Here is a 24,351-nt window from a genome sequence, read left to right on the forward strand (position 1 = left end):
TTGAAGGGCGGCAGTGACTGTTCAGACCAATCTAACCCGAACCTTTTAGGGAAGGGTGTTGATTCTTGTGCATAAATGTGCGTATCTATGTCATGTTGCATCCTACATTTCCCATAATGCAATTCATCAGCTATATTGGTGGATGTATTCAAGCTTGTACATGAACACTTCTCGTAAATTGACCCCGGTGTGTCAAATAAGTGAAGTGTCCCTTTGTCCAAGAATTTCCCCTCGGGGATAAATAAAGTGATTCTGATTCTGATTAACAGACCACTGCAGTGCCAACTTTACTTTACTATTTATTAAAAACTATTTACAATGATTACACCCTCCTCCACATGTACAGTGATATACTTTGTTTTCATACTTCGGCTCTTCAAAGTAGGATAATGGCAGCAGTACGTAAATGGGTCGACTGCCACATATTGTCACAGCTATGTTTCATCCTGTCATCACTGCTTGAACTAAGAAGGCAAAAGAAAGTCAAAGAAAGGCTGAGCAACTTCAAAACCCTCCTATGAAATGAAGCAGTGTAGAAACCACACTGGCGTTGGTATGGTCTGCGCACGAGGCACCCAAACAAAAGAGGCATAACCATGCTCGCTACTTTCTTCAGTTCGATTTTGGCAGTTGGACAAAGCAAACCATCGTATTTGTTGACTGATAGCTGGAGAACAGCTTTGCAAAAGATTTGGGCAGGTTATGGTTTTGACTCATAAGTGACTGCTGCAGATTTTGATATAAAATCACAACATCATGCTCTCTACAAAACAAATGCATAAAGGCTTCCGTCCAAATTGTAAATAATGTGAAGTGTATGTTACACAGGATGGACTCTCTCTTATTCAACAAGTCTGGCAGGGGTGAGTCATGTTAAGGACGCATGTCGTACAGTGGCACTAAAAGAGAGCGCTGCAGTAACACCTGCATCTATCACTCTGTGCCAGATCCCAATAAGATGTCAAAAAGTCAGTATAGCTGCTGACTGATCGGATATTATAAAGACTATCTGATTGGTCAGCAGCTATGCTGAGTTCTTGATTCTGATTGGTCAGCCTGCAATCTCTTAATTATAAAGAACAGACTGCTGCTATGTATGCAGTTAAGATTGCCCAGGACGTCAACAAATGAGGTAAATTTAATTTCAAGCAAGTGAAATAATGCCCAGTGAGCTGGTGATATGTCTTTATCATCATTTGACTTTGCATGTCATCTGTCAAGAGTTAAATCTAATAAAGTTTAATCACCAGCTTGAGGCACAGCTGTGGTGAACTCTGACTGGGGAAGTGCGGCATTTTGTTCTGATCATCTATTTCACAAAAGCATTATGGTTCTGAATTTAACTATGTAGTAAGTGGGACAATATGCAGTCATCTGGTCTTTTTTTCTTTCTTTTTTTTTTACCCCTGTCAGGTTAATGTAAAGGACCACGCATGCTAAGCAAATTCAACTCACTGTAATGCAGCGGACTGTCAGAAGCATGAGCTTTATGTAGGAAGCTTGGTGACAACAGTAACAGCAAATAGAAGACATTTTTCCACCATAAGAAGTGATTGTATCAGGACCCAACTGAACTGTCTGAATAGAGAAATATTAACAGCACTGACATCAAGTTCTGAAATTCACAAGGTGTGACTTGTTGGGAAAAGTGTGCAAGACTGATCCATAAGGAACAATGCATCCATGCCATCGTACCTAGCACCATCTGAGCCTTTCCAGGCAGGATTGTTGTACGAGTTAACAGAAACGGGATCAACTTCAAATGAAAGTCCCCCAAAGGTTGTCTTTGAAGCAATCTCTTTACAGAGTAAATGTCACCGTGTCTTCTTGTGGTTCGCTGTGGTCGCTGATGCAGAAACAGTCTAATGTAGTGATTCAGACGCAGACATCGCACAAAGTCTGGAGACACCGATCCAGTCCAAACGGACAAAACATCAACCTTCATGTCACTTTGATGGCCAACTTCTTTCCTGTCTGTGCTGAACAGAAAATTAAATAAAGACGGTCTGGTTCAGTGAAGTGTAGGATCGGGCTGCAGGCTTTTTTTTTTTTTTTAGAGCAAAGTCCGAGCAACGTATCTTAGAAGCCCTCCATGTTGGAAAAAGATAACGTCCATCTCTGTGTCAAACAGCGCTGTAACAAGGAACGACTGTCCCTGGCTGGTCTGCAAGAGAGCACAGAAACGAATCCCTCATTCAACCTGAATCTACGTTATACGTGTCATCACAGATCAAAATCACGTACCTTGACAGTGAGTTGTTGCCTCGGACTCAGGCTCTCTGGCAGGTCGATGCTGAAGCTCTCCTTCCCGTTGAGCTCCAGTGAATCAGCGTTCTGGCCAGACAGGAACTGTAGTGGTATGATGCCCATTCCCACCAGCTGGTTCTTGTGAAGCTTCTCAAAGCTCTCTGCGATGACCGCACGCACCCCCTGCAACCAGAGGTTAGAGAAAGGTCAAAGCAAGAAGGAGAATTAAACTTTAATGTTGAGTAAGGACTGTGGTTTACCAGTAGGTATGGTCCTTTGGCGACCCAGTCCCTGGAGTTTCCAGAGCCGTAGTCTTTGCCTGCCAGGATGATGAGGGGAACGCCGTCTTTCTGATAGCGTTCAGCTGCCTCAAAAACATCCAGCTGATGATCACACAGCAAGAGAGCAGGATATTAGCGCAAGGTCTCACATGGAAGAAACAACATGCTGTCTAGTCTGGCCTGCATCGATCCTGCCAGCTTGTGCAAGAATACTGAAACCTGTTGATGAAGATTCTCAGTCATCCAGGTCATCATACGTAGAGAAGATTGAAGCAAGGCGTCTGGACCCCACCAAACAGTTAGAACTGATGAAGCGAAACGTCTTCAAGAAAACTCTACAAGTCCAGACGCCTTGCTTCAATCTTCTCTGAATACTGAAACATGTATTTGCTATGTGTGTCACTGGTCTAGTGAAGTTTCTACTCACTGCCTGGCCTGTAGGAATGTGCAAAGTCTTTGGGCCTGGTTTGCCAATGAAGCGATTTTGGAGCTTGATGCTGGCAAACGTGCCTCTGGTCATCACTGCATCGTTCCCTCTGCGAGCACCGTACGAGTTAAACTCCCGCGGCGTTAGCCTGAGAAAATATTCAAAATATAATGGAAATATATTTGAATTTCTGCAGTGATAAACAAACAGCTGTATGCTATCACCATGGCCGATCTGAGCACAGAAGGTGTGTTCTGTCTTGTGTTTCAATCAACACAAAAATAGGGTGAAGCTGGAATGTATATAAAAGCAGTTAACGTGAGCTTCATCTTATGTGGGATGGGGCTTGATACTGACCGTTTACTCAGCAGGTATTTGGCAGCAGCGCTGACCCTGGCTATGCTACCAGCTGGTGAGATGTGGTCCGTGGTCACTTTGTCCCCAAGGAACAGTAAGGCATGTGCATTTTCTATCGACTGAGGAGCAGGCACCTCTTTGCTCTGAGACAAAAAAAAAACAGATGACGTAATCAATGTGAGTGTAAGACACTAAAACGTACAATCAAAGAACATTTACACAGCACTTACCAATTTGCTAAAGAAAGACGGAGAGCGGATATATGTGGACTTGTGATCCCAGGGGAAAACAACAGAGTCTGGACAGTCGAGGTTGTTCCACAATGCGTTCCCTTTCTAGAGGATGCAGATTAATTTAGAACTTTTTTTAAAATGCATTTTTCAGGATTTGTTTTTGTTATTGTTCCGTCTCTCACTGTTCAAATAAACCTACCACTGAAATTATAGACTGATCATGTCTTTGTTAGTGGGTAAACTTACAAAATCAGCAGGGGTTTAAAGAATGTTTCCCCAACTGTATGTAGTCTAGCTAGGGATAAGTACGGCTTAAGTGTCACACTCGGTCAGTGACCTACACTCAACATTTGAATGCCTCACATATGGCCACACATAATCTGTTTTTCACACTGTTCAATGGTGAAGAAAACTAGCTCATCACTAACCTCCATCCTTCCCCTGAGATCCTTAAAGATGGAGGAGATAACTGTGTCTTCTTCAGTCTGTTGAACCTCCTCTCTGGACGGCCAGATATCATGAAGGTACACCTCCTTCCCCTCTGATGTGAATCCTGTTCAAAGAACAAGATGATCAACTTTACAAACGTCTAAACAGAAACCTGACATTGCACTAAAAACTAGTGCTCACACACATTACAGAAAATGTTTGTTCAACTGCAGTACTTCAGGCATTGCTTCTTTGTTTTTCACTTTCTATGTGGCTGATACTTGCCCGCACAAGACAGTGAATCACTATTTACTCACTCACTCTAATCCACTAAATTCCTACAATCCCCTGTTGATCCTCAGCTCTCAGAGAAATGCCCTCCCAGCGATCCCCCCTCTTACCTAAAGGCTCTTTCTCAAAGTCGATTCCCACAGTTCCTGCAATAGCATACGCCACCACAAGGGGAGGGGAGGCCAGGTAGTTGGCACGCACGCAGTCGCACAGGCGGCCTTCAAAGTGCCTGTTGCCGGACAAAACACCACAGGCCACCAGATCCCCCTAGAACAGAGGAGGTCATCAATATTTACCTGGTGTGGAAATCATTTTTAAACAGTGCCACACAGCTTTACGAACATCTCACCTGTTTGATTGCATCTACGACGGCTTCGGGTAACGGTGCTGTGTTTCCCACACAGGTGGCACAGCCGTAACCGATCACCTCAAACCTGCCATATACAGAACAACACAGTGACTCATTCGGGCTTCTTTTGTGTCAGCGATCACTTTCGCACTCTTTAAAGTAGCATGCTTACCCCAGCTGACTAAAGTAAGGCAGGACTCCACTGGTATTGAGGTAGTGAGTTACCATGCCACTTCCAGGAGCCAGGCTGGTCCGGATGTAAGGTTTGACCACGAGCCCTGCCTCTACAGCCTTTTTGGCCAGAAGACCTGTCAATCACAAACAATGCTTTGTTTAGCGTATGTGCAGGACAGAAAAGAAACACTGGATAGGACAGTGCATGCTTCTAGAAAACATTGATTGTACATATGGCCCATATACACTATAAATATTGTGTTTGTGTAAATGTAACTGATTTTTTTTTTACCTGCAGTCAGCATGACAGACGGATTGCAGTTGTTGGTACAGCTGATAACAGCAGCGATAACTACAGAGCCATGTGCCAGCTGGTACTCCTGACCACAGTGCAGGAAAGGAATACGAGTCTCCTGCTTCTCCTTAGAGATGTGGAAACCTTTAAAACCCACCTGAAGACCGATCGAAGAAGCGCGTTCAACCATCCGCTCAGACAAACCCCAAATTTCAGCTTGACCCCCCCCCCCTTAAACCCTTGGCAATTGTTTCATTTAAGACACACAGAAACAACATTTTTTAACATCACCTTCTCATCAAGACAACTCTGGAAATCTTCTTTCATGTCGCTGACTGCCACTCTGTCCTGAGGCCTCTTTGGTCCGCTCACATAGGGCACCATGGAGCTCAGGTTGATCTCGATCACCTGCACAAACATCAGTGACTTCACTACTAGCTAATTATTGTCATTGTTCATTCTCTGGGCTTAGAAAACAATTTAGAGGACTCAGATCTGTTTTAGCTTTTATTTTGATGACAAATTACCTCAGAGTACTGTGGATCTTCTGAAGGGTTTTCATAGCTGTGAAAAAGTTTTACAGCCTTCATGTAAGACTCCAACAATTCAAGTTTTTCCTGGGTAAAATCTGGGAGAGTGAAGGAGGACATGTCATATTTACCATAACAATTACCTTCTACCTAACTTCTAAAAACAAATCATATACTCGATGTTACTCACTTGTCTTTTTAAAGTGCTTGAGTGTGACTTGGTCGACGGGGAAGAAGCTAACAGTAGCATTATACTCTGGGCACATGTTGGCAATGGTGGTTCTGTCAGGAACCGACAGCTGGGAGACACCAGGTCCAAAAAACTCCACAAACCTTCCAGCAATCCCAGCCTGACGTAAGTGCTGAAAAAAAAAATACCATCCACATATCAGTATACAATACTTTACAAAAATATGCTCCTAGAGGGTAAGCAGCAATAAAACGGGACTCGACAAGTCTTGTCTTACCGACTCAGGAGAGTGGAAGAGTGTTACCTTTGTGATTCCGAGGACGATGTCTATAGATGTACTCATAGGGTTAATGGAGCCGACCAGTTTACAGCCCACCACCTGAGGAAGGGTTAGAGACACTGGCTGGCCTAGCATCACAGCTTCTGACTCGATTCCCCCAACACCTGAAAGAAAGAGGAAGCACGAACAAAAAGACATATTTATGAACAGGTTTACATCGAAAACATTCATCAACTGCTACGTGTGGAAACATTTACCCCAGCCCAGGATGCCCAGGCCGTTGATCATGGTGGTGTGAGAGTCGGTTCCCACCACGCTGTCAGGGTAGATTAAACCGTCGCTGACCTGCACCACTCTGGACAAATACTCCAAATTCAGCTGGTGGACTGCTCCAACATCCGGCGGAACCACGTTCACATTCTTAAAGGCTTTTGAACACCACTGTGAAAAATTTCAAATGTAAGTGTTCTCTTCAGCAAACAGCTTTTACTTTTGAAATAAGTCATAAAGTCACAGCCCCCCAAAATATTTCCACAACAACGCCTGGAACTTTTCTCTTTTACACAGACTCTATGAAAGAACACATAAATAACTTTTCCTCTTAATGGTACCTTAAAAAACTGGAGCCTCTCTTTGTTTCTGATTAGTTCCATTTCTTGATTCTTCAGAGCTGTTTCAGTTCTGCAGACAAAAAAGTGAAAGCAGTGTTATGAGAGGGGAGTTTCCTGGCACTAATATCTTAACTCATCTGACTGATGTGGTCTATTAAAAAAAGTGAAACAGCTGTGATTAGCAGACCTTTGTGAAAACTGGTTTGTAGAGGTTGTAGAAATGCTAATAGTTTTATTGTGTGAGTTCTTTGTATTTCTAGCTATGATAGTGCAGTAACAAATGAGCCTGCATGGGGTATTACACTCATCTATTACAGTATCTGTTCCCTTTGTCCTTAACAACTTACTCAGAAACAGGCTTCAGGTGGAACGGGCAAAGGACAGGTGTGTTCTCAATCTGCTGGACAGAGGCTGGATGTTGACCCGGGGAGGCCGGAGGATCACTGCAGGCAGGCTTGCAACAGGAGCCACGCTGGCCTCCGCACTGTGAGCCTCCTCTGGACGGAGGCCTGCTGGGTATCGAGCGAGTAGGGCCCTGGCTCTGGTTTGGACTATACCCCCCACCAGGGTTGGGAGCATTCTGTATGGCACTGGGAATAAAAAATGTACAAAAACAAAATAAATAAAGCGGATCTGGCTACAACTGTATATTAAAAAAATGATGAAAGTCAAACATGTCTTGATAATAGAAGAATATAAAGGCAAACACACCATTTGCTATAATCAATCTGTAAAGAATGGTCTACTATGAGGTCTGTGGGGCATTTAGGGTTGACCAGAGCAGGGTCCACCCCATGTTTGGCCACAGCATCCCTCATGGCTGCCAGGTCCACCATGGCAGGAATGCCACTGTCAAAGGAAACCAGAGGGGGAAAAAATGAACCAGCCAACCTTTCCATGGATTTTATAGGAAAACATGTTAAACACTAAATATGTCATTGTCAAGACAAAATGTACATTAAGTGTTTTTGTTCAAAACACAACAAACGATCACGATGGAAAAAGATCTGATAAGCTAGTTGCTGCTGAAGCACCTGCTTTACCCTCATCCCTTAAATCAGCTATCCATTCTGATCTCACTAATTAAAGGGAAACTGATCATATCTCATGTCTCTCACAGCAGAAAGAACTGATGTTGACAGAGCACCCTGTGAAACTCACGTGAAGTCCTGCAGAAGGACTCGCGCTGGAGTGAATGGCACCTCGGTTTTATTCTGCTGCTGTTGCCAGTCCAAGATATTCTGGATGTCTTCTTCTTTTGTGTAAAAGCCATCGCTTTTACGAATCGCAGCCTCCAATAAGACACGGATGGATAGAGGCAGTTTGTCTATAAAGGAGCACACACAAAAATACACATAGCTGAAGAATGTGCTCTGTGAATGTTCCTTAAGACCACAACTTCAACATGCTGACTACTACTATTACACAACTAACCCTTAAACATCTTGCAAACGGTGTGAACTCACCATATCTTGGATCATTTAATTTATCTGGATTGAAGAATTTGATCCTGCCATCTTGCAGCAAATCAATTAGATGGCTGTATGGGTGCTCTGCAGAGGTGAAAGCAAACACATTTACTACAATTCCAGCCACACTGCGCTATGTGCTTTATCACCTCTACTAACAGGCTGTTCAGGTTCCCTCTGGACAGTAAAAAAAACTGAGTGGAAGAGGTATAAACAAATGACTGACTATTCTTGCAAACATTTCCACAGTGAGGACCATTGTTGGTAGTTATTAGTAGCTATGGAGTCAGATAAGAACAACCAAACATCACCTAATATGAGTCTTTGAGCAGATGTTTATTAGACGACAGCACATACCAAACAGAGGGTATGTTTGCATCTAAAAGATGCAAGCTGACAAAATCAAACTGCATGTTACATATTGAAGAAATTCTCCTTTAAAATGTGTTAAAATCCCAAACCCCTGTGGTCAGGGAGTACTGGCACAGCATTCCTCTGTGATCTCGTAAGAGGACATCATGCTGTATCTTTAGCTCTCAGATATCTAGTTTTGAAACACTTGTCCGTTGGGTTTATTTCCCAAATTAAAGCAAAAAAACGATGCAGAGTTGAAAGATCCTTCAGACTTAAAACATGACATGTAAATGCACACAAAGTAGTTCAGTGAAATTCTGACAGATCTGATCATATGCTAAGTGAATGACACACTGAGGGTTTCCTATCTTCATCTGTAGCATTTCCTCTACTAAAATGCTGCCAGCAACTTATCCTAAAATGTCAACCATAATAACATGTCCATTTAAAAATTTACAATTTGAGGTTCTGCACTGTTTAGTCATATGAATGCATGCAGCCTGTACACAACCAATGGGAATATATACTCCTGATAAACAAGCCAAACACCTAAAAAAAATCCTGCCTCAGTAAGATGTTTACACAACACATAAAAATAATAATGCAAAAACTGTAATGCAAAGCAGCCAGAATGGAAAACACACAGTAAACCTACTATAAGAACCACAACACAACGAAACAGGCATAACAAGACATCTTTAGACGGACTCACATCGTTATAAAATCCTCTGTAACCACAAGTTGTTGCGTATATTTAAATATAAATTAAATGCCAATATGCTTTAACTTTTGCATCCGTATTGGTGGCCAGGTAAGTAAGGAAGGAAGGAAGACAGCTACGAGGCTAGCACAGCTTCAATTTGCTCAGACTGGTAGTTATCGCACAGCACACTCTCGCTAAGCAAGATCTTATCGTGCTTAGCGAGAAGAATATTTTCAAAAGATGTGGGGGAAAAAAACTAGGTAATTACTAAAACACATTAACATTTTAACACTGTGTGCTAAACCGAGAAGCGAGGCGCAGAGCTAGGACAACGCTGGCTTGTGAAACTGGGTAATTTAACAGCTCTTGCTTAGTCGTACAGTGAGCGTTACCTTAGCTAGCTAATGTTAGCTTTCATGTTTCACAACAGAGTGACGCCGGTTACACTTCGGAACATGAACTAAAAGCAAACGACAGCGCGTTTCAAAGCACCGACGCTTTTTACACTTATTTAAACCTTTCTGGTCTGAATGGCAGCTCAAATGACAGGTTGTTACGGAAGGTTAGCAAAAGATACCCCTTTACCTTTGACTGGGGAAGTGTGCGCCATGATGACTTCTGAAATCAACACGACCCGTTCTCACTACGGCCCAGTCAACGCGTCACGGAACCGACCAATCAGGGTGCAGATATCCGTGACCACGCCCATAATCGGTCTGCAACAAAATAACACGACAGAACATCAAATACATTCAACAGACACCGGACCGTGTGGTAGTCTGTCCTAAAAACACACTCATTCAGTCATTTCTTTAAAATTCTATGATAAATACAAAAAACAATAACTTGAAGTCGACTTATCGGCTTTTTCACATGAGGATAGCGTCCTCTGAGTTTATTTACCACACATATAAGCTAATTGGGCAGCCATGCACAGCGTTATTGTTTAGTTTCAGTAAATATAATATTTAACAAATACACACCAACAAGTATATGAATAAAAAAACAACTTCAGCGTTCTTTTAGCAAGACTTCTTACCTACAAATCCAGATCTAAGAACTCTAAACCCATGTCATGTATCCTTTGAACACTATTTCCTCTTTAAAAACCCAGAGGGTTATCCAGACAATGAGTTTGTGCCTCTCTTTTGAAGCAGTTCATTGTTATTATTATTATTATTATTATTATTATTATTATTATTATTATTATTATTATTATTATTATTATTATTATTATTATTATTATTGTTACTAATAATAATAACAATAATAATAACATTTTTTATTATTATTGTTATTATTATTGTTACTAATAATAATAACAACAATACGTAGAGAAGGTTGAAGCAAGGCGTCTGGACTTGTAGAGTTTTCTAGAAGACGTTTCGCTGCTCATCCAAGCAGCTTCATCAGTTCTAACTGTTTGGTGGGGAAACATGGTTTATATGTGGTTACAGACCTCAGTGGGTGGGTCTGGGTAAAACTTAAAAAACTTAAAAAACAATAGCACTAAATGTTTCCATACTTACCTGTGATGTTCTGGCTGACTGGGCCAGGTGTGTCTAACGACTGGCTAACGACTATGAAACTGCCGGAGGGGGACTGGTTGACAGCCCTTTGTTCTTACTGTGATTATGTGCAAACTTCCTGGGAATGGATGGAATCACTGCATTGTATGTGGTAGAAAGATGATGTCTGAGGCCACCACCTCTGTTAAGGGAAGGTTTTTCCAGCTTAACATAGATGGCTTCCTTGACTCCTCTTTCATACCACCGCCATCCAACCTCTCCAGTGATGAAAGGAAGGCCCTGATTGCACTACAAAAGGACCGGGACATTACCATCTTATCAGCAGACAAAGGAAGATGCACAGTGGTGCTCAACACACAGGACTACCACTCCAAAGTGACAGATCTCCTCAGTGACACAGCCACATATGAGACACTGAAGAGGGACCCCACCGGAAACTACAAGAAGAAACTAGTCAGCTACCTACAAAAACTGGAGAAGGACCAAATCATCAACCGCAAGCTCTACTTTCGACTGTATCCGGGGGAAGCCACTCCACGCCTGTATGGACTCCCCAAGATACACAAGGAAGGAGTCCCCCTCAGACCCATCGTCAGCAGCACAAACTCAGTCACATACAACGTGGCTAAGCACTTGGCTGAACTCCTGACACCACTGGTAGGTGACACACCACATCACATCCACAACTCTCAGGACTTTGTGAACAAGGTGGAGAAGATCCAAATGGACCCAGACGACACCATGGTCTCATTTGATGTCACCTCCTTGTTCACCTGCATCCCTACATCAGAAGCCACAGAGATGGTAAGGACGTGCCTCACACAAGACAGCACACTCAAGGAGAGAACCAACCTAACGCCAGACCACATCTGTGACCTGCTGGACCTCTGCCTGACCACCACTTATTTCCAGTACAATGGGAACTTTTACAGACAGAAGCACGGCTGTGCGATGGGATCACCTGTGTCTCCTATTGTGGCCAACCTCTACATGGAAGAAGTGGAGAGAAGAGCCCTGAGTTCCTATCCTGGAACCACCCCCACCCACTGGTTTAGATATGTGGATGACACCTGGGTTAAAATCAAGACCAACGAAGTGGAACGGTTCACAGAACACATCAACGCAGTGGATAACAACATCAAGTTCACTCGCGAGGACACTAAGGACAACAATCTGGCCTTCTTGGACTGCACAGTACACATTGAGGAGGACAGGAGCCTCAATGTGGAAGTGTACAGGAAACCCACACACACGGACCAGTATCTGTTGTTTGATTCACACCACCCACTGGAACACAAACTGGGAGTCATCAGGACCTTGCAGCACAGAGCACAAACTGTACCCACCAGCTCAGAGGGGAAGAAGAAGGAGCAACACCACATCAGGAAGGCCCTGCAAACATGTGGCTACCCGAAGTGGGCACTCATCAAAGCCACAAAAACAAGACCCCCCAACAACAAGAAGAAGGACAACACCAGGCGGAGAAAGAACATCTCCATTCCATATGTGTCAGGAGTATCAGAGAAACTCCGCAGGATCTTCAACAACCATGACATCCCGGTCCATTTCAAACCTATGACAACACTGAGACAGAGACTGGTTCACCCGAAGGATAAGATTCCCAGGGAGAAACACAGTAATGTGATATATGCAGTCCAGTGCAGTGAGGAATGTTCTGATCTGTACATTGGAGAAACTAAACAACCACTCCACAGAAGAATGGCTCAGCACAGGAGAGCCACCTCCTCAGGACAAGACTCAGCTGTTCACCTCCACCTCAAAGACAAAGGACACTCCTTTGAGGACAACAATGTTCACATTTTAGACAGAGAGGAAAGGTGGTATGAAAGAGGAGTCAAGGAAGCCATCTATGTTAAGCTGGAAAAACCTTCCCTTAACAGAGGTGGTGGCCTCAGACATCATCTTTCTACCACATACAATGCAGTGATTCCATCCATTCCCAGGAAGTTTGCACATACTCACAGTAAGAACAAAGGGCTGTCAACCAGTCCCCCTCCGGCAGTTTCATAGTCGTTAGCCAGTCGTTAGACACACCTGGCCCAGTCAGCCAGAACATCACAGGTAAGTATGGAAACATTTAGTGCTATTGTTTTTTAAGTTTTTTAAGTTTTACCCAGACCCACCCACTGAGGTCTGTAACCACATATAAACCATGTTTCCCCACCAAACAGTTAGAACTGATGAAGCTGCTTGGATGAGCAGCGAAACGTCTTCTAGAAAACTCTACAAGTCCAGACGCCTTGCTTCAACCTTCTCTACGTATGATGACCTGGATGACTGAGAATCTTCATCAACAAATAACAACAATAATAATAACATTTATTATTGTTGTTGTTGTTGTTGTTATTATCATTATTAAAATGTGTATTATTATTATGTATATTATTATTGTTGTTGTTGTTATTATAATATTTGGTGAAACTGTCGCTTTAAAAATGCAGTCGCAAAAAAATCCCACGTGACACCATACATGGTACTCTGCAGTCTCGCGCCGCGTTCACGACACCTCAGACTATTTTGGCTGTATAGGTAGTTCGGCTTGGTAAAACTAAACACTACTAAACAAAACTACTACACAGCAAACAACACATAGCTTTTGTCTTGCATTATTAATAACTGCTAATTATTTCTATTGGAATTGTTGCAATTTTTATCTGGTATTGGCTCTGACGGACCACTTCCGCTTCCAACCCTGCTTTTGAATCCCTAAACTTCCACACTAGCTGCGGAACCTGAACGCATTATATTGTCAAATTATCTTAACAGTCAGCAAAGTCAACATTTCTACTTACAGGGGTAACTTGGATGATAAAGATATGTTTTACCACGTGTATCATTCTAGGAAAAGTTAAAAAAACAAACTATAATACACTGTAGAAAGGAAACTTAGCTCATGACCTTTCACCTTTGATAATGTTTGCTCGCAGCAGTAATGGACGGAAGACATGACCCACCTTGCAGCGGAACAGGCCGTATGAGTTCAACAAGGCAGCTCAGGTTTGCTGCAGCGACTATAGATGCGGCAGGTGAGCCACACGACCCACTAACAGGTACGTTTAAGTGGTTTACTTACGTTTAATAGTGTTAATCTCAGCACAGCGAGCTCCGCTGTTAGCTAGCTAAGAAAGCGCGAGTACACGCTGTGACATTGCACGTGTTTCCTCCTGTCATCACCATCATCGCTGCGAAAAAACCTGATGAACTAATGTCAGATCTACTGTCTGTCTGCGAGGCGTCTGTGTTTCATTCGTAAACTCGAACATCATTCTCTGATTCTTTAGCATGACATGTAGCATATCAGCTTTAACTAGGACGACTGTAACACAACCCACTGTGTTCGTCTCTCTGGACAGATGTGCAGTAGCTGATATATTTCAATACGTAAATACATCTCAGGACAAAAACACAAAACTAACACCGTATATTGTGACAATCGTAATCACATACTGGTGACAGTCAGCTACTGCAAGCATCAGCGTAAACATTCCAGCTTCTGTATTAGCATTAGCTTATGTAGCTCTTTGACAACATACAGTGAAGAATTATGGGAAATCAGGCAAGACTGAGACACTCAGCAGGTCACTGTTCATAAGTGGAGTTGAGTAGTACTAATTGGTGGAATGATTGATCAGAATGGGGTCAATCACCATACAGACGAACACAATAGCACAAACTCATTTTGCAGACGTGTATCTGCAAAGCTCTGCACAGCACTAACACACTACGAAGCAATAGCATGTTAGCATGTTCTTCCATCTGACCACAGGTGTTATTGTTTGTGGCTTTTGCAGGTCTGATGGCTGCAGATCCGTGGCTTTAGGGGGCACAGCGCTGCCTTGGCCGGCACCATGCAGCAGAAAGGTGCCATCCAGATCATTGAATGGGAGGACCTGGATAAGAGGAAGTTCTACTCCCTGGGTGTGTTCATGACCTTGACCACAAGGGCCACCGTCTATCCAGCCAGCCTAATCCGAACCCGCCTGCAGGTGCAGAAGGGCAAGACCCTTTACTCCGGCACTTTCGATGCCTTCTGCAAGATCCTACGGACAGAGGGTGTCCAGGGCCTCTATCGCGGCTTCATGGTCAATACGTTCACTCTGATCTCAGGACAGGCTTATATCACCACGTACGAGTTGGTGCGCAAGTATGTGTCCCAGTACTCTCCCAGTAACACGGTGAAGTCGGTGGTGGCAGGAGGGGCAGCTTCACTGGTGGCTCAGACCATCACCGTGCCCATAGATGTGGTGTCACAGCATCTCATGATGCAAGGACAAGGGGAACACCTGACGCGCTTCAAGCCCAAACCCAAAATGATGCTCACAGCGAGGAAGCGCAGACTGACTTTCGGGCAAACCCGTGACATTACAGTGCAGATATTTGCAGCCGATGGTTTCAGGGGATTTTACAGGGGTTATGTGGCGTCGTTACTCACGTACATCCCAAACAGTGCACTCTGGTGGCCTTTTTATCATTTTTATGCAGGTAAAACCTTTCAAAAAAAGACCTCTGTGAGTGTGCCGTCGTCTTGCCATATTTCGGGCTCACATTGTTTCTCTGTCCTTTGCATTCCCAGAACAGCTGTCCCTAATGGCACCGAGTGAGTGTCCCCACCTAATTCTGCAGGCTTTGGCAGGACCAATGGCAGCAGCAACTGCTTCCACTATCACCAACCCTATGGATGTGGTTCGAGCAAGAGTGCAGGTAAACACAGAAGAAAAGTTCACCGACTCTTACACAAAAAAAAAAATCTCGTGCTGCCTTCTCACATTGATGACGTCTTTTCTGTTAACAGGTGGAAGGGCGATCGTCTGTCATCGAAACATTCAAGCAGCTGCTGGCAGAGGAGGGCATCTGGATAATGACCAAGGGTTTGTCAGCCAGAATCATCTCCTCCACGCCTACGTCAGTGCTCATCGTGGTAGGGTATGAGACTCTGAAGAGACTGAGCCTGCGATCTGACTTGATTGAGTCCAGACACTGGTGAAAGATGAAAAAGAAAGCAGGACACCCTCGCAGGAAGGCTTCAGACTTACCCGGTACCTGCTTGTTCGTGGCTTTTAGGTCAGTGCTGTTTTATTGCCAGCATTGGGACACAGTGCAGATCTTTGTCTTTGAGGACACGTGGAGCTGCAGGTGTTTACTTTGTGTGGACTTGTTGCTGTGGGAGTCAAAACCGTTAAATCAACGTGACGCCTTCATCAACTCTGACCCACTGAAACACGACGATATGTTGTTACGGCAGATAGCTTAAATACTGCACATTCTGATGACTGTTGACTGAACACAGAAAGTCTGATGATGAATCAGGCCTGTATGTAAGATGAATAAGTGTCTGCTGGGGGAGAATTTCTAGATTCAACTACTAAATTCATCAGAAAAAAATGGATAATCTAGTAGAATATAAAGTCATTATTGTGCAAGAAAAAACCTGGGACTTGTTCTTTTTGGCAGGGAAACCACATATAGCCTCATTTTACAAGGCACAGATGCCTGCAATGGATCTATATGAATAAACAAAATGTCACCTTATGAATGGAATTAGCAATAAAGACAATGTTATAATTAGAATCCAGATTTTGAACCGATAGGTCTATTGAGAAGAAAATAGACTAATGTTTGGATGAGGCGATCTCATTTACCTTTTGGAGAATCAATGTCCATGTAAAATTTCAACCTATGCTGTCTTTGTTTCTCTGAACGATCTCTCCTCCACTGCTGTGTAACTGCCTTTTTTTCTTTCTTTTTTAAATATATGGCCTCGATGTGTTGCTTATTATTTGTGTGCTGTACTTCAATGGCAGCCACTAGGTTCCAATTTAAAAATGGAGCCGCACATACCAGTCAGTGTGTATTTTAACGTCATGCGTAGGGGTGTAACAGTACGCATGTGAACGTTCATTGAGTTTTGAATCTGCCTTTCTGCAGTCAACATGTAGATATAGTACTTAGTCCCTGAAATTAATTAGGATTACTTAAACACGATCAATGTATCCTCAGTGGAGCCAGAAAGAGAGCGAGCAGCTCAAACTGCTGCCTGTAAGGGTCAATGGAAAATGAGAAATGATTTTAAGCTGTAAACACTTTCTAAACGGTTGACTTTTGTGTACCCTTACACCCCTAATACATCTGCTGTGTTGTTAATGTGCCAAAATATGAAGTCGGATAACCAGACATCTGGAAAAAGGCGGCGTGCTCGCTTCAGTCAAAAGGAACATATGCAGAAGGTGTTGGTGTAAAATTAAGAAAGCACGTTTATCTGTACAGGCCTAAACATGAGGACTTCACTCTCTCTGTAAGCTGTGTCCTTTTCTGTGATTTTAATGTATTGATATGTTGATTGGGCCAATCAGGCGGGTGCTTTCACTTGCTTTGAAAGATGAATCATTAATGTAGGAGGTTTAACTCTTTACAGGCCTAAGGCCACATTCAGGATTTTCTTTATGGGCCACTTTTACTGTCAACAATCCTGCACATCATTGGTACTATTGAGATGACGGGATCAAATCTGCTACTCTTTGGTTAAAGGGAGATGTATAGAGTAGCACACCAGCACACAAACTACACAGCTGCCTTCAGAGTTAAGTCACTCAAAGAGTGTGGGCGTTACTGTAATAGATACATAAATACAGCCATGTTCAGACTTACACTGCTGTTCAAAAGCTTCAGGTCAATTAGAAATGTCCTTATTTGTAATTTTTTTTAAAATGGACATTTAAGTGTAAGTAAGTGTGCTAAATGACTATTCTAGCTGAAAACAGCTGACTTCTAATGCTACACCGTGTTAGCTAATTGATGATTAGAAACCCCTTGTGTTGATCATGTGCTGATCAGAGAAGATATAAAACTGGCCTGGGTGACCCCACTGCCAGAATCTGTCTGTGTGCCTTTTCTTTTTTAAACAAACATTACTTCTATAGTTAGTCTATGGTATTTATGGCAACGCAACATTTCTGCAAAGCAAACTGGACAGACTATTGCCTGTGTGGAGAAGGTTGTGTGCTCTGTGCTGAGTGATACCACAGAAAGTGTAGTTTGATGTGTTTTAAACATTGAGAACTTGTGGATATTAAAGAATTCTGAATAACGACAATAAAGAGCTGGACAGTATATATTAGAAGCGGTATGCTGCAGTGCTCTGGTTGGTCCACTGGAGGGAGCAGTAGCTCAAATTTGAGGCACCTACTGCAACCTTCTGACATGGTAGACATACACAGCAGCAGAAATGGTGCAACTTAAACATGTAACGGTTATTAATGAGCATGTAAGTTGTATTTTTTTTAACTCAAATCCTCGGGGGAAATAATGTTCTTTCCATTTTAACTTAATTAGTATTCCCTCAAGTTCTTTGGCTGCGTCTTCTCTACTTTCTGGAATGCATCACACAACACTTCACATTCTGTCACCCTCACATAAAACTTGATGAGATAAGACACATCAACTCAAAAACAAAAAGTACAAAAACAAACTTCTTTATTTGACCGTACTTGGCCGGTGCAAAACAATTCATCATATTTTACAACTTGACTCCACTGGTCTGAACCCCGCACAAATCCAGATGCCCTTCATCACATGGGACAGTCGTAGATGTGGATGGCACGGTCGTCCCCAGCTGAGATGATCTTTGAGCCTGTGCTGTTGTACTTCACACTCCACACCTGAAGACAGCAGGAGCAGAAAGAATGTGACCAGTGTAATTCAGTGTGCAACAGATATTTAGTCCTACTTCTTCTAATGTACCGTCAGTCAGTTTTCTGGTTTTATGACTGAGATTTCTAAAGCTGGACCTTACATGTGGAGCAGTTTTGGTCCTAGATGAAACACCACAAATGCAACCACACCGAGCTGAGAACAAACTACACTGCAGGGATCAAAATGGAAATACGTAGAAGAACAAAGCAATGCTGAGCATCTAATTGGCTGCAAATAGTCCCGGCAGATCTTGTGGTTTTGCAGCCACATAATGATGAGCAACAAAAACAACATGGCAGACAGAGCTGCCTCTGAACTCGTCTCTGAGGAACTGCAGCGCTGCTTCTATCTCAGGCTTTTGTTGGAGAACAGATCAAGCTCCCCGCAGGCGTCTGCAAACAGATCTAATGACAGCTGGGCTTATTGGTTTTTGCCAGAGTGAAAACATCAGAGAAGACTGGGCCTGATGCAGATTTCTCCTGCACATCAACACCTACAACAGCTTTGAATATATGATTATAATACATGACGGGAAGCGGAGTCAGTGTTGTCACCTGGTCTTGATGGTCGAAGAAAGTGTTGATACAAGCTCTGGAGCTGGCGTCCCAGACCTTCACACTCTTGTCAGATGAGCTGAGAGGAGCAGAGAAGAGGACATTTTACATGTTTTCATGGTGTATCTTGGCCGGCTCAGTTTCTCTTGGCACTGTGAAGTGGAAACTTTGTTTGAAAAACAGCTTCAGCTCATGACGCTTTTGCACACTGGGAGTGAAAGCATGGGAAAGAAGACACACTTGTGCTGACTCGCTAACAGATAACAGAAGAGGTGATTTACCAGTCATGTTGTCATTGTCAGACTGATGATGAGTCAGGTTTGGTTTTACCTTGAGACAAAGTGGGTGTCATCTGGAGAGAAGGCCACATTAAGAACCCAGGACCCGTGGCCACTCAGTGTGCCAGCCAGGTTAGCGTGTTGTCTGCAAAACATTAAAAGCAAATATCTAGAGCTAAATATTGGAATAATGAACAATCATTTTGTTGGCATTTGTCCCTCTGTACACCACCACCGCCGCCACTTTTATACACAAACATTTTGGTGGCTCATGTACTGTATAATGGAACAAACCACACATAACTACAAACATAAGGACTGTTCCATACTCCACGAGAACAGAGAACAGAGAACTCGCTCCACGGGTGGTAAGAGTAAAAAAAAAAGTTTGTTTCGCCACCGAGGTACCATACTCCGCAAGACGTGTGTGTGCAGAACTCCTCATACGGCCCTCCTATGCAGCGCACGTCACACACAAAAGGTTGACAATGCAGTTATATTGTAGATTGTGAGCACATAAGCGCATTGGACAGACGCTCTGCTCTGTGCGCCGTGTTTCTCCTTCCAGCAGCTGTTTGCCAGCTGCTCATCTAAACTGTCCATCGTCGCTGTGCTTCCTCCTTCTGTCTGTGTGTTCTGCACCTGAAGAAGCTCTTGGCTTCTCCACATTCATCACGCCCACAATAAATTCTGACCAATCACAGCATGGTTGACACACAGCACCAAGAGAAAAAGTTCTGCCCAGGCCATGTGTCCGAGAGCGCTGCACAACGGGCGGTCCGAGAGGAAAAATGATGTCATTTTGTGGGCGTAACGTCTGCAGAGGGAAGGGAGTTCTCTGTTCTCGCGGAGTATGGATCCTGCTTGGATGTAAATCTTTTGCAGTTAAAGACTGAAGTCTAAAACACACTTTTGCCAGAGATGGTTTGCCAGGCCTTTACTGCAGCTGCCTTCAGCTCCTGCCTGTTGTTGCTATTTTTTTGGCCTTGTTGTGCAGCCTCTGAATTACAATCAAAAAGCTGACTCTTGACTCTTGGATAGACTTTGACCCTGACACACCTACCTTCTCCAGATTGTTCTCAACTTGGCTAACTTTTGTAAAAGGGTTTAACTTATCCATGGACAGAGTCCTGCTGTCATCTACTTTGTCATCCATGGTGTTATAGGTCTTTTGTTGTTGCTTAGTTTGTAATTCTAATGTATACAATTGGAGGGAATAGGCCACATCTGGCCAAAGCCAAAACACACATCATTGTTTCTGCAGCATATTTATGAACCTTACATTTCACTTTAGAGAAAATCACAAACTCACACGTCATATATTTTGATGTAGCCATCGTCAGAGGCAGTAACCAGGAGCTGGGAGTCAGGGGAGAAGGTTAGGGATCTGATGGGCATCGCGTGACCTAAGGTGACAGGTATTAGAGTCACTTAGTCAAATTGACAAGACAGGTGAAGACCGTGGGTGTTCACTTTGTACAACTGAAAAGTCCATATTCCAAACATGTGAATCAGAAGTCTGATCAAACCCCCTGCACAGTTGCTGGTTTTTATCCTTTAATTCAAATGTTTACAGATATATAATAATAGTGCTAGCTGCATCATTAGTTACCTATATGATGAAGTTAAGTGTTACGTTTACCTTCCAGTGTGTGGAGCAGTTTCCCAGTGGCAATGTCAAAGATGTTGATGATTCCATCAATAGCTCCACTGGCCAAATACTTTCCATCAGGGCTCTAAAGAGCAAAACCAAAAACACACCAATGCAATTTTATATTGGCTACTTATAGCAGCAGAGAGAGTATGAGACTGAATATAAAGTGAAAGATGAGCTAAAATAAACTGTAAAAGCAGCAATGTGAGCTTCAGCCTATAGAGAATCTGAGTTTGAGACTCCATGACCCAGCTATAAAACAGATGTAAATATAACTTACGTAAGCTATACTCAGGATGAATTTTCCACGAGTGTCTAGAGAAAATTCCTTCTTGCCACTCTCCACACCAAAGATGTTGACCTTTCCAAGATGGCTTCCTGTGGCGATGTACTTAGAGTCTGGGGAGAAGGCAACCGTCCATGCATCAACTGGAGAGGAGAGCACAGGGATGATTAAACACACATGTACACACAGGCTTTCTTCACATTTCTCTTTACGCTAATTCTTTACTACATTATAACAACATGGTCACAGCTAATAATACAGAGCTCTCAAACATGTCTTTGTGAAGTATAACACAGTTACACAAAAATCATAGGCAATAAAAAAGACAACAGTTGAATCTGATTAATGATTATACAATAGGTACATTTACTTGAGTCAATGTTGACAAAACTATTCCTGTGGAAAATACATTTAAAGTTCATCCATGAAAAAACAATCTTTACTCTAAAGCCAATAAAAAGAAAAAGAAAAGCTTTGTAATCCCCTGACCCAGACCAACCACTGAGTGTAACGGAGCAGCACTAATGGAAGGCGACATGGCATTTAGATGAAGTGGAGTTCAGTTCACAAGCAGTGGTTTCTCAGGCTGGGGGTCCTCAAAAGGTCAACGTAAAAAAAATAAACCTGGCTTTTTGTGCAAAGAATCTGTCATTTCCTGCAGGGTGGTTTTTTCATAGAAACTGGACTGTAGTTTCACCTGTAGTAGCTCATTAACATGACAACACACTGTGAATTAAAACAGAATAAAATTCACTGTGACAGTCTGAGATCTGACATTATACCTGGTCCTGCATCCATGGACTTGATCTGTTTTCCAGATTCTAGGTCCCAGAGACGGATGTGTGCATCGAGGGAGCTGGAGGCAGCGATGGCTCCATTGTGACTGATGTCTACTGAGACCACACCCAGCTGGTGTCCCTCCAGAGTCCACTGCAGCTCCAGCTTCTCATCAGACCTGCATGAAGAGTATTTCTCTTATTTTACCCAGCCAATTAAATCCATGATTAGCACAAAATAAATTGCAGAAACAAGCAGAATTTATTGCTATGCAGCTGAAGTAAGCAGTAACCTTTACCTAGAGCCAAGTCTTAACCCTCAAACAAGCCAAACAGAACAAACAGAAAGGGTCTAAAAGTATTCAGTCACTTCAGTGGTCAGACACTCATATAGATAGCTGTACAAGCACACACACTCACGACAAATGGATTCCAGTTATTAGTGTCCTGAGTAGCATTAAGATGAAACCTACCATTTCCACACTTTCACCATGTCATCTAACGAGCCAGTGACAATGGTTTCAGAGCCATCCGCTTCACTTTTACCCCATGCTGCCGTCCAGATAGCATCATCGTGTGCTGAAAAGGACATAAGGGCAGGATAACAAGTGAGGCTGCTGAGGCCATTACTATTTAATGGATAAATCTGATGTTCTCCATCATGTTATTTAATGCTAATACATTCAAGATATTAAATCCATAATGTACACGTATAAGGCCTTGACAAAACCAAATCTTTGATACTAACATGACCCCTGAGAAAACGGTTTTTATAACAAGATTAAATATAGTGATAGTAACGATGCTGATAATTAGTACACATCATTATGCTGTATAACAGCGGTCCCCAACCTTTTTTGCACCACGGACCGGTATCATGTAAAACAATACTTTCACGGACCGGCACAGAAAAAAAAGTGCATAAAGAGACAACTTACTCTTATGCTTAATTAGTGGGATCCTTTGAGCTTTCTCAGCAATGAGGCGGTCCCATCTGGGGATAATGGGAGACATGACACCCGAAGTGTGTTTCTTATGTCCAGTCCACTCCGTAATTTTGTTTTGGCCGTCATTAATTGCTTCAGTCGTTCTTGTTCATGTTTTCTTCCATGGCTTGTCTTTTAATGCAGGGTGCTCGGTCTCGCAGTTTTGAAGGCTTCGTTGCCTCATTTGCGAGTCTGTCGCCACATATCACTCAGAGTGGACTTGGTGTGTGAGAATCACCTGTTGCAATAAATCCGTATTTTAAATAGGACTCCTGATATAGTCTTTTAAATGCGGGTTTCTTTTTCTTTGAAGGGGTAGGCTCCTCTTCTTCTGTCTCCTCGTTAGGCCTTTTCCCCTTTCCGAAGAAGCTCTCCAAAGACGTTTGTTTTTTATTCATTTTTGCTGCTTGTGGGCTTAATTTTGGGGCCGTATCCCGTGACCGAGACAAGCGTCTGGGCAGGTGCTTAAAGGCACAGGCGGATGAATCTGATCGATTTATAAATGAAACAGCTTTCAGACTCAGATAATGAATAATATATGTTTTGCTCAGTCTTTCTGTGCGGCCCGGTACCAAATGACCCACGGACCGGTACCGGTCCCCGGTCCGGTGGTTGGGGACCAATGCTGTATAATAATGTGTACTAGTTATCAGAGTTTTTAAACAACACGATGCTAACAGTAACAACGCGATTGCTTATTCATCACTCACCGTGTTCTTGCTTGAACAGAATGCTGTACTGAAATCAAAGCACATGTTCATGGTTAATCTTCGCATTCAGTACATGAGCAAAGAGCAAACAGACGTGACGGAGGGGGAAATATGAAGCTACACGAATTCATCACTTACTTGAGTGCTCATTGTTTTGGTCCTAGAAGTAGGAAAGCGCCTTTAACTCACTTCAATCTAAAATCAAAATCATCACGTGTCAGTTTAACAGTAAATTCAGAGAGTTGAGAAAATATTTGTCCACTTTTTAACATAGCTTGAGCCAACGTGTACTGGAGCTGATCTTATGAATAAACTATAGCTAAGGCTAGCTAGCGCTGCCACACAGTGCCGTTAGCTCTTTTTACGCTTACACCATTATCAGGCTCTCGTACAGCATACAGAGATAACGCTGCTAACATTAAGATAGCTAACAAAATAATAAGGGTCCCACATACCTTTATTACACCCGATATTACGTTTTATTAAATTTTGGATGCTCGGTAATTTACATGTGAGACGCCATCACAACATTTGATGTAACTTCCGGTCTCCGTCTTCATCTTCGATTTCTTTTAACGGTGGCAGGAAACAGCTTAAGAAGCGCACTAGCGCCACCAGCGGATAGGTGGAGGCAGAGCGTCTGTAAAG

At 42.9% G+C, this 24,351-nt stretch overlaps 3 protein-coding genes across 7 annotated transcripts; 1 reads left to right on the plus strand and 2 right to left on the minus strand.

Moving 5' to 3' along the window:
* Positions 1–286: 286 nt before the first annotated feature.
* On the minus strand, positions 287–9,910 carry ireb2 (iron-responsive element binding protein 2). 2 transcript variants are annotated; one of them, XM_028431417.1, is made up of 22 exons: positions 9,806–9,910; positions 8,161–8,247; positions 7,856–8,021; positions 7,406–7,543; positions 7,042–7,284; positions 6,695–6,764; positions 6,341–6,524; positions 6,108–6,247; positions 5,804–5,975; positions 5,611–5,711; positions 5,375–5,491; positions 5,081–5,240; positions 4,787–4,922; positions 4,615–4,699; positions 4,376–4,532; positions 3,974–4,098; positions 3,543–3,647; positions 3,313–3,455; positions 2,956–3,103; positions 2,508–2,630; positions 2,245–2,430; positions 287–2,164 (listed from the first exon to the last, which is right to left on the minus strand). In XM_028431417.1, the coding sequence occupies exons 1-22, from the start codon at positions 9,828–9,830 to the stop codon at positions 2,054–2,056; spliced, it is 2,922 nt and encodes a 973-aa protein (XP_028287218.1). In that variant the 5' UTR covers positions 9,831–9,910; the 3' UTR covers positions 287–2,053. The 2 variants fall into 2 exon arrangements, 1 of the variants encoding a protein (XP_028287218.1); XR_003672246.1 differs by lacking the exon at positions 287–2,164 and having other exon boundaries at positions 2,405–2,430; positions 2,508–2,800; positions 2,908–3,103.
* slc25a44a (solute carrier family 25 member 44a) lies at positions 9,463–17,860 on the plus strand. Of its 4 annotated transcripts, none has more exons than XM_028431422.1 (5): positions 9,463–9,480; positions 13,701–13,820; positions 14,562–15,252; positions 15,344–15,471; positions 15,563–17,860. In XM_028431422.1, the coding sequence occupies exons 3-5, from the start codon at positions 14,619–14,621 to the stop codon at positions 15,752–15,754; spliced, it is 954 nt and encodes a 317-aa protein (XP_028287223.1). In that variant the 5' UTR covers positions 9,463–9,480; positions 13,701–13,820; positions 14,562–14,618; the 3' UTR covers positions 15,755–17,860. The 4 variants fall into 4 exon arrangements, with proteins under 4 accessions (XP_028287223.1, XP_028287225.1, XP_028287222.1 ...); XM_028431424.1 differs by lacking the exon at positions 9,463–9,480 and adding an exon at positions 13,530–13,566 and having other exon boundaries at positions 13,701–13,796; XM_028431421.1 differs by lacking the exon at positions 9,463–9,480 and adding an exon at positions 13,541–13,566.
* Positions 17,861–18,223: 363 nt separating this feature from the next.
* On the minus strand, positions 18,224–24,288 carry skic8 (SKI8 subunit of superkiller complex). The gene is made up of 11 exons (XM_028431133.1): positions 24,159–24,288; positions 23,842–23,898; positions 23,704–23,731; positions 22,481–22,586; positions 22,014–22,186; positions 21,226–21,374; positions 20,934–21,027; positions 20,604–20,697; positions 19,344–19,436; positions 19,014–19,092; positions 18,224–18,425 (listed from the first exon to the last, which is right to left on the minus strand). Exons 2-11 carry the CDS (start codon positions 23,851–23,853, stop codon positions 18,336–18,338), a joined length of 918 nt encoding a protein of 305 aa, XP_028286934.1. The 5' UTR covers positions 23,854–23,898; positions 24,159–24,288; the 3' UTR covers positions 18,224–18,335.
* Positions 24,289–24,351: the final 63 nt, after the last annotated feature.

The sequence above is a fragment of the Parambassis ranga genome, chromosome 19 (genome assembly GCF_900634625.1).
Source record: "Parambassis ranga chromosome 19, fParRan2.1, whole genome shotgun sequence".
Taxonomy (NCBI): domain Eukaryota; kingdom Metazoa; phylum Chordata; class Actinopteri; family Ambassidae; genus Parambassis; species Parambassis ranga.